Source organism: Capsicum annuum, chromosome 3 (genome assembly GCF_002878395.1).
Source record: "Capsicum annuum cultivar UCD-10X-F1 chromosome 3, UCD10Xv1.1, whole genome shotgun sequence".
Taxonomy (NCBI): domain Eukaryota; kingdom Viridiplantae; phylum Streptophyta; class Magnoliopsida; order Solanales; family Solanaceae; genus Capsicum; species Capsicum annuum.
In genome coordinates, this window is record NC_061113.1 from 228326373 (window position 1) to 228336418 (window position 10046).

At 36.7% G+C, this 10046-nt stretch overlaps 2 protein-coding genes across 9 annotated transcripts; both read left to right on the forward strand.

The window, feature by feature from the left end:
- Positions 1–1632: 1632 nt before the first annotated feature.
- On the forward strand, positions 1633–2085 carry LOC124896827. The gene has a single exon (XM_047408669.1). The coding sequence runs from the start codon at positions 1633–1635 to the stop codon at positions 2083–2085; it is 453 nt and encodes a 150-aa protein (XP_047264625.1).
- A 360-nt stretch (positions 2086–2445) lies between these two features.
- LOC107855971 (peptidyl-prolyl cis-trans isomerase FKBP20-2, chloroplastic) lies at positions 2446–9077 on the forward strand. Of its 8 annotated transcripts, none has more exons than XR_007053669.1 (8): positions 2446–2606; positions 4825–4918; positions 4979–5199; positions 5339–5448; positions 6181–6234; positions 7276–7384; positions 7451–7543; positions 8880–9077. XR_007053669.1 is itself a non-coding variant. In XM_047409419.1 (8 exons), exons 1-8 carry the CDS (start codon positions 2561–2563, stop codon positions 8997–8999), a joined length of 831 nt encoding a protein of 276 aa, XP_047265375.1. In that variant the 5' UTR covers positions 2446–2560; the 3' UTR covers positions 9000–9077. The 8 variants fall into 8 exon arrangements, 7 of the variants coding, with proteins under 7 accessions (XP_047265375.1, XP_016556455.1, XP_047265376.1 ...); XM_047409419.1 differs by having other exon boundaries at positions 7467–7543; XM_047409420.1 differs by having other exon boundaries at positions 2455–2606; positions 4837–4918; positions 7467–7543.
- The last annotated feature ends 969 nt before the right edge of the window (positions 9078–10046 follow it).

A 10046-nucleotide genomic window follows, 5' to 3' on the forward strand; every position in this document is an offset into this window, starting at 1 on the left:
CCTGTGCATGGAAAGACTCTCGCGCCGTATAGACACAGCAGTAGATCACCTTTTATGGAAGCCCATTACTCTCTCCCCGGGGTGAATTCAACTCTCTCATCTCTTTTTTACTGACTACATTATTCTGTGTGGAGAGTTAAAAGATGAGACTATGGCCACAATCCCTACCATAATGGCTCACTTTGGAGAAGTTTCGGGATAAAAAATTAACTACTTAAAATCAAAAATCTTTTTCTCGAATAATACGCCTGCTACCAAAAGAAAACTCGTTGCTGGCTTCCTAAATATATTAGAATGCTCATTTTTGGGAAATACTTGGGTTTCCCAATCTCAAATACCAAATTATTTATAGTTGATTATCAATTTCTCATTGACAACTTTACGCCCTAAATCCTGCGGGTAGAGCTACCTTAATCAAAGCCACCCTTAACAGCATTCCGAATCACCTCATGCAGTATCTTCAGATCCCGAGATACATTACCAAATGCTTAGAGCGTTGTGAGCGCAACTTCTTTTGGGGATCCCCCGTTGCTAGAAAAAAGATTCATCTCCTTAAATGGTCAACTCTTACAAAACCCAAGGACATCGAGGGGTTGGGTATTAAAGATCTTCGGATAAAAAATAAAGCTTTAGCGGGCACGGCTTGGTGAGCTTTCCACTCAAATACTCTTTTGGCTAGCCTCTTAAAAGATAAATATTTGCAACATACTCGTCGTGACCCCTCCTCTGTTACGTCTTTAACTACTTGGAAAGCCCTAATGATTGGTTGAAAGCACTGCCAGGTCGGCCTCCGATGGCAACCTGCCAATAGGCAATTCATTAATTTTTGCAATGATGCTTGGGTTAAGCCAAACTTCCTTATTCGTAACCAAATTCATGGGCCTCTTCAAAGGCAAGCGATGTCCTTTCACATCTCGGATGTTAGAAGGGAAGGCACATGGGATTTCTCTAAATTGTCAGTCGAATTACCAGAATCAACAGCATCCCAAATTCAACAAGTGTACTTCCCAGGTTCTCGAGCTCCTGTGATCGTATAACTTGGGGCCTAACTACCACGGGCTCCTTTCCTGTTAAATCATGCACGATAGCGATAGAAAGTGCTTACGACACATATCCTCCAAGCACATTACCGTTCGAGAACCTTATCTCTTTTACTTGGATTTGGAAGCTTTTGCTTCCTCCTAAAGTAAAGTATTTTCTGTGGCTCTTGAATCATGGAAGAACGGCTAAATTTAGCTTGCTTTTCCACATCAAAGTTGTAGAGTCTCCTATGTGTAGGCTTTGCAATTCAATGACCGAAGAAACAAATGCACACCTATTCGTGCTCTATCCAAAGGTTGCACTGATATGGACCAGCTTAGGAGTCATGAATCAGGTAAATACTCTAGTTTCTATAGATAGTCACCCATCCCTTTGGCTACACGATCTAATTCACCTCCGTTTAAAACCCTCCCAAGAGGTGTTGTTACACATGCCAGCTAAGATCTATATTAGTTTTTGTATCTAGCTTGCACGAAACAAGTTCATTTTTTAAGGCATTCTATTCTCACCCTCTCTAAAGGATGTCTCACAAATAGCTGAAGAATTCTGGTTTTTAGCGGGGCCTATGGCCCCCCAAAAACCTGCATTACTATGTATACCAAGTGTAAACCTCCTGCACAAGTAAACTACATGCTCAATACTGACTGTGCCGCCGAGGGTTCATCTATGAATCAATACCAATTTGGTCTAAGGGGCGTCTTCAGAAATTATAAAGAAGAATGGGTATTAGGCTTTCATGGTAATTGCACTGCTACAGACGTTCTGGAAGGAGAAGCCCACGCCTTGTTACTAGGACTCCGGCTAGCCCACCAGAACAACCTTTTTCCACTAGAAATTGGGATAGATTCTCAACAACTAGTTCAACTACTTGATCCTGATGCAGATTCTAACTCTACTTTGATATCTGATTGCAGGTACCTCCTGGGCGTACTGGATAGTCCCTTGCTGCACCACCTTTTCAGAGAGCAGGACCAGTTAGCTGACGAATTAGCTAGATTACCTAGTATAGCCTCTACTACTACGTTGTTTTGGACTCCACCATAGTTACTTCGTGACATTTTGTATGCGGATATCAACGGAGTATTATCAGTTAGGCGGGTGAAAATTCTGTTTGTTATTATATTAGTCCTATGCAGGATGCAAATAAGGCTTCTACTATTGCGGTTGTGACTGGATCACAACAAAGCTTGTAAATGTTTTTGTGTTATAAATAAAACCTCGCTTGTTCACCCAAAAAAAAAAGATATTTCCATCTTTAAACCTATAGGAAAAAGTGTTGTTGTGCAATGACAAGGCCAAAGGGAGGCAGAATGACATAAAAATGAAATATGGAAGCAAAATGTTAATAGAAAGATATGTTAGGGGTTTTATTGTTAATTATCTAATTCTATAGCATCCAAAGTGAAGATAAAGTAGAGTACTCCATTTTTTTCCCCAAATAAACGCACAGCAACCATTTTTTTAAGAGAAGCAGTGAGTGAGTGTTAATGCTCCGAAAGCTTCAATAACAGACAAAGCCATGCTTCTGAGCTCTTCATTTCTTGTGTCCCACATTTCTTTTCCATGTAATTCCTCTCTCTCCCTCTCTACACTTAAATTACTATCCTTTTATGGCTACCGCTTACTGGTATGCAAACAAGAAATTATGTAATTTCTTATGTTTTTATGGGCCTTTCTCTTTTTCTTTCACTTTCTTGTGTGGGTTTATTGATCTGTGTTCTCTTTTCTTTCCCTTTTCCCCCATTTTCAAGATAACTTATACTCTTTTTGTTACAAATTACTCGTCCGTTTTGTTTTAATTGGCGCTTCTTTCGTTCTACAAATATTTACTTCAATTTAGTTATCCATTTGACGAAATTAGTAGGATTTTATGATGTTCTTTAAATATTATTCTTAATATTAAATGATTAAATAAAGTATATTTAATTAAATTTATATTTTTGAAGTATAATTAATAAGATTAATTTGATAAAATAAATCTCTAATTTTTTTTAATGTATGTATCAAGTCAATAATGATTAATTAATATAAAATGGAGGAAGTATTTGACTTGTTTTGACCGGCACAGAATTTAATAAAAAATACTTTGGACTCTTGTATTATTAAATTAAAGACATGTTATTTAATTTGTAGTCTTAAATTAGGAACTAAAGAGTTGTTAAAAAGTGAAAAGGGTATTTTTTCCAATGGATTAAAAAGGGAAATAGGTCAAATAAATTGAAATTGAAACAGAGGGATTATGTAATTATCACTTTGATAACTCTGCTATCAAGAACGTTGTGAATGCCTTTTTCTTGTTTGATCTCCCTTTTCATCTTTAACTAAATATTATATTATCCCCAAGAATTCTCTGAAAGTTAACTATATTTTGTTGTAGCCACTGCAAGTATTACTTCTCAATTCCAACCTCTACTAGGTTTTTCTATATGAATTGGCTAGTTTCATATTGGTTGTTTAACTTATTTGGACTAGCACTTTGAACTTAGGAACCGTTTGACCATAATTTTTGTTTTACTTTTTTTTTTCAAAAAATTATTTTGAAAATTAAGGTGTTTGGTCTTGGGAATTCAATTCCAAATTATTTTTGGAAAAATTCACTTTTTTACGACTTCAATTTGAACTTTATTTATTATTACAAATGACTTATTTTTTTCTTTTTACAAAAATACCCTATTAATTTCATTAACAACTGAATTTGAATGCCTAACTACCACATTGCTCATTTCTTACTACTTCCATTGATAAAAGACCTTAAAATTGAAGGCAACTTCAATCTTTTTTCTTCTTCCTCAATATCGGCTAGTGATACAACGGAACCTTAATCCGTCCATTCTTACGACTCTTTATGCAACACCAACAACGAAGGCAATATTATTGTCTCCTCTCCCATTTTGATTGTATCTTAAAGGTAAATTAGTTGAGTTGGTGATTTTGATAGTTTTTAAAAATTGGAGGTGTAAAATTATATTTTTAAGTATCTTTCCAAAAGTCTAAAAAAAAGTTTCAAAAAAACATGGCCAAACACAACTCCAATTCTAACTCCAACTCCGAAAAATTTTAATTTTCATGGTGAAACGCCTACTTAGATAGGATTATAGCCTGTAGGCTAATTTAGGGAACAATTTGTTCTGGATGTTGAAATTATTGTTTAATCTATGGTTTAGCAGAATTCCTAGCTTAAAATATTAGCAGGTTCTTAATCATGTCAAGTGGTGTTTTTATTATTATTATTATTTTTTTTTGGATAACCATGGTGTCCAGGCAAGCTCACGCGCACCTCAACTAATTCTGCGAGATACCTGGCACCTCCCACAGAAACGGATACCAAATAACAACAGATTGGAAAGAAATCACCTAGTGTTTTTGTCTTTGCTGGGATTTGAACTTGTTAAGTGGTGTGTTTATTACTTCATGTTTCTGAAATTTGATACTGACAAATAAAGTTTGTCTTTGATGTTTCCATGTAGTTTTCCTTGAGAATAAAATATAGGATCCTTTAAGCAACATTTGATAGCCTTTATAGTTTGTGATGCATAAATCTCTTTAGCATCCAAGGGTGTGGCCTAGTGGTCAATGACGTTGGTTGAGCATCATGAGAATTACCAGCCTAGACAAAACACTAGGTGATTCCTTCCCATCTGTTCTAGCCTTGGTGGACAAAGTTACATTATACTTGTTACTGGTGGGAGGTGGCAGGTATCCGTGGAAGTTGAGGTGCACACCACAGTTATCAAAAAACAAAAAGATCCCTTATTTAAACTACTTGTTTGATTCTCAATTCAGATACTCTATCAGCTTGTTGTCATACAGCTCAATCTTTTCCAATACAGAAGTCAACATTCCACTGCTGCTTAGGTGCCACATTCCAAGATAAAAGGTAACCTAACTTTTAACCATAATGTCAGTCTTTCGTAGCTGAAATACAGAATATTTTCAGGGTTAAGGAACAGAAAGTAAATATATTGCATTATGAGGACAATATGAAGCGCAGATCTCTCCTGTTTTTTCTGATTACATCCGGCATATCTCCTGCTCTCCCAGCTTTTGGGAAAACAAAGAGCAAAAACCCGTATGATGAAAGACGCTTACTAGAGCAGAACAAACGGATCCAGAGAGAAAATAATGCCCCTGAAGAGTTTCCCAGTTTCGTCAGAGAAGGTTTGCTTACCCATGATTGGGTGGAAAGTACCATGTGTAGTGCCAAAGTTTAAGACATCAGTAGTTTGACATCCATTTCCTTCTTTTGATACCGTGAAACATTTTATTGTGATAGTGACTCTTTGAATCCTTTTTTCAGGTTTTACAGTTAAAGTAGTAACGTCCGATAACTATGTAAAGCGTGATTCTGGTCTTATATTGTGGGATTTTGCTGTTGGTGAAGGTGATTGCCCAAAGGATGGTCAACAGGTTTTCTTTCATTCTTTGTTCCGCAAAAAACAATGATTTACTTTTATTAGATTGTCATTTATTGGAGGTAGAGGTAGGCTGAAGAAATATTGGAGGGAGATGATTAGGCGTGATATGGAGTTGTCACAGTTTACGGAGGACATGACCCTTAATAGGAAGGTGTGGAGGATTCGGATTAGGATAGAGGGTTAGGGGGTGGGAGTGCGTCGGTAACAGTAGGGGGGCGTTCTTTATTTGTTTCTTAAGTTTCTTGTGCGTGGGTGGAGATCTGTCTATGGTTTCGGATATATAGTTTTTAGTAGTATCTTGTGGCTTTAGTATTATCTTGTGGCTAGCGTTGTTAGTTTATTCTGCCTGTACAAGTTTATATGCATTTATGTTTTTTGTTTGCTATACTGTTATTGGTTCTAAGCCGGAGGTCTATCGGAAACAGCCTCTCTACTTCCCCTGAGGTAGTGGTATGGTCTGCGTACACTCTACCTTCCCCAGACTCCACTAGGTGGGAATACACTGGGTATGTTGTTGTTGTTGTCATTTATTCTGAATACATCTTATTGGGAAACTAGTGTACTCTCCGTCATTTATGTTCATTCATTGCTCTACTAGTGTTTTAGAATGATATGGTACATTCACAGTAAAATAAAGCATCTTTACTGATCATCTTTTATATGCTTTATGTAATTGTTTTGTTTGTATGTTGTTTTTTTGTTTCTGGATAACCGTGGTGTCCAGCTTAGCTCACCACGACTAATCCACGGGATACCTGGCACCTCCCACCAGCAACAGGTACCAGCGTAGCTCTATTCACCCAGGCTAGAATAGATGGGAAGAAATCACCTAGTGTATGCTGTTGCATTCAAAAGTTCCATTTGATCTTTTAGAAACAGCCAGTACACAGGTGATGGCTTCTAGTACTGTAGTCTTTCACTATTTTATTTTGTTACACAATGATCCTTGGATGTCTGTATTATGGGATCAATACCGAATATTTAGAAAGCAAAACTTGGATGTTGTGCCTTGTCTTTGAAGGAGCTAATATTATGGAAATATTTCCTTGATTTCTTCGTGTTGTCATTTGAGACCTGTTATATTATAGCCAAACTCTATTTACGGCTCTGGGTGACTTTTATAAAAGCCTCTCAGTTTAAGGAGTTGATTTTCTCCCCTTGGTGTAAGACATTTATGTGCTTTGACTGTTTCAGTGGTCCATTAACTGACATATCTTACTCTTCCGATAGTGGTTTTCCTCTGCCCAATGTAGACTTAAGCTAGATATACTTCAGTGACGCGCGAAGTGTGGAATTGTTGATTGGTTTTTATGGACATTAGAGTACCAAAATAAAATCTCACTTACTCGATATGATTTCAATTTCAACTACCTGGGTTCCTTACTTTGCTGTTGCTGAACAGAAAGCTTGGTAAGTCACCATGATCTTTCACACATGAGTTTTATGAAGTTGGCTAAGGACAATCATTGGGAAATTTATTTTCCTTCACAGAGATGGGACTGTTTTAAGTGTTATGTAGTTATTCTGACTTATGTCTTGTTGATATTTGCAAAGAGCTGACTTAGGCTGGTTATACTGTTACTAAGTTCAGTTGGGCTTAGTTCAACTTGGCATCTGGGTCTAGTGATGATCCTTTCGTATTTCACTTTATTTACAAAAAAGCAAAAGATAAACGGGATTTTTTTTGTTCTAATAGGTATTCAGATTACAAATTAAAGGGAAAAAGAAAGGTTAATTGCATTCAAAAATGATAAACATATTACTTGTTGCCGATTCTTGAATTTCTCCATTCATCCCTGAGTTTCTTTACCATTGGCAGGTGACTTTCCACTATGTTGGTTATAACGAGTCTGGACGTCGTATTGACAGCACATATCTACAAGGTTCTCCTGCAAAAATTCGGATGGGCACTAAAGCATTGGTCCCAGGTGATCTAAGCGAACACGCAATCTTGTAACCTCTTTACCTCTCTGAGAAAAATTTGCAATAAGCAGAGAAGGATGATTGCAGGTTTTGAGGAAGGAATTAGAGACATGAGACCTGGGGGCAAAAGGAGGATAATCATACCTCCAGAACTAGGACCTCCGGTAAGTGTCCTTAAATTTCCCGCTCAATTGGATTCTTTTTTAATTAGTATCATCTAAAGTTGTTCATTGTACTTGGATTTGCTACACTTGAGCCGAGGGTCTTTCAGAAACAACCTCTCTTCCTCCCCGAAGTAGTGGTAAGGTCTGCGTACACTTTACCCTCCTCAGACCTCACTTGTGGGATTTCACTGGGTATGTTGTTGTTGTTAGTGTTGTTATCATCTAAAGTTGTTATGGAATAAACATAAGCATTTAGACTGCTGTGTAGTCTGTTGCATTCTTCTGATATTTTTAATTTGATAAGAATCTGTTTCTGATACTGCTAACCAACAGAAGACAATGAAGCTCTTCCTCCAATAATACCCCTTTTGCTTACTTTAGTAATTTCTTTTGTCTCCCTCGGCCATTTAGACAGTTTGGTTTAAGTTGGAGTACTCCTTTCAAGATTCAAAACAGAGAATATGTATATGTTTCACCACCTCAAAGATAAGTTCCTAATAAACTTGGAGTAATTTTGAACTCAAAGTCTACCAACTCTGACCTAGGTGTTCTCCTACTGTTCTAATCAAGTGGTTTAATTTGTCTTTTGTTGGGTGGGTGGGTTTTTTTTTGGGGGGGGGGGGGGGGGGATTAGAAGGTTCATTTTCCCAAAACTTCACAAAGGAAAAGGAACCTTTTATTTGTTTGTTGAGTGGTATATCCAAATAACTAAAGATTATTATTACACTCCAGAAAACAAATACAAAAAAGAAAATAAATTTTACCTTAGGTGTTTCTTAAACAAGGGGCAACTTACATTTTTAGTATTAATATTAAGAAAGTATAAATCAATATAACATTTTAAAGGTTGTGGATTATGGTTTCATTCCTTCCTAGATGGATGAATAAATGTGATGTGGCTTGATCTCCTAATGCACTTAAGATTAATGCTCAACAGTTTTTTCCCCTCCCAAAAAGTAATGGTGTTAACTGGACTCATTGTGTTTTGCACAATATTTACAAAGTTGGGACATCATGTACATAGATCAAGAAATGCTCTTCTTCTCTGCAGAAGATGCTTAATTTATTTTTTCGGAAATGTATTAATACGCCAAAATTACATGTAAGCAAAAGTTACCTTGAGGCAGCTATTGCAACTCCCTTGTGACTTGAGCAAAATGTAGGTTAACAACACCTTGAAATCACATTTTGCGCTATGCTTCTGCAAGTGTATTTCCCAAAACTAGGATGTAAATCGATATTGCTAGCTCCTGGTAATATACAGCCTTTTGATGGACTGTATATAGAAGTTGCATAACTAGAACTTTGATATTTTTGCAATATCCGCATCTCACAGGTTGGGCCTTCAACATTTTTTAGCTCAAAACAGTTTGAAGTTTTTGACGTGGAATTGCTAGACGTCCAAGACTGCAAGCGTAGGACAATTGGCTTTTACTCTGATGTTGTTTGCAATTGAACTATAAGCTCATTTTGTGAATATTTCAGACACGTCTTTGTATCATTGCTATCAGGAGAAGAGACATTTTCCCTTGTCTTTTTTTTTTTTTTTTAATAAACAGAAAATAAAGTCTCTAGTCTAGAAATCATAAGGTAGTTCTGAATCGTTAGATATCTGCGAAAAGTTACAGGAGACTATCCTGCAGTTTCTATATAGAATAAAAGTTTCACCTTTTGAACCCAAGTCTCTCCTCTGCCTAAGCCTTGGAGGAAGTAGAGCATCCAGTAAAATAGTGGAGGTGCTTGCGAGTTGGTGCAGACACCACCTTTTGTAATGTAATCGAATGGAAGTCAATGTCTTATTTCAATAGATAAGCAAGGTATAAATACAATACATTAGGTGCTAACTTAGGATAGAAAAAAAAAGCTAATTATGCCTATGTATATTACAAAGAATGATGTTTATGTATATTTTGTAACACTCTCCCTCAAGTTGAAGCATAGTTAGATATTAATCTTGCCCAACTTCTTACAAAGGTTATTAACTCGAGTCCCATTTACTGTATTTGTGAGCAAATCAGCTAGTTGTTTTCCTGTCTTCACGTAACTTGTAGAAATCAAGTTTTCCTAAATCTACTCACGGATAAAGTAATAGTCAACTTCAGTAGGTTTAGTTCTTTCATGATAGACTGGATTTGAGGCAATATAAAGAGCAACTTGATTATCACAACAGAGTTTTGCTGGCATATGATGCTCCAAACCAATTTCAATTAAAAGATGATGTATCCATATAATTTCACATGTAGACTGTGGCATGCTTTGTACTCAAATTCCGCACTGAATCGAGATACAATACTTTGTTTCATACTTTACATGCCACCAAGTTTCCTCTAACAAAAACACAATAGCCTGTAGTGGATCTTCTATTAATGTTGAAATCAGCCTAGTCAGTTTAGTGTACTAAAACCCCCTCTGTAAGCGAGGTCCGGAAAGCGCTGAACCACGAGGTCTCCGGCAAAAAGTGAAAACCCCAAAGGTCTAAACTAAATCAAATCGAACCATAAAG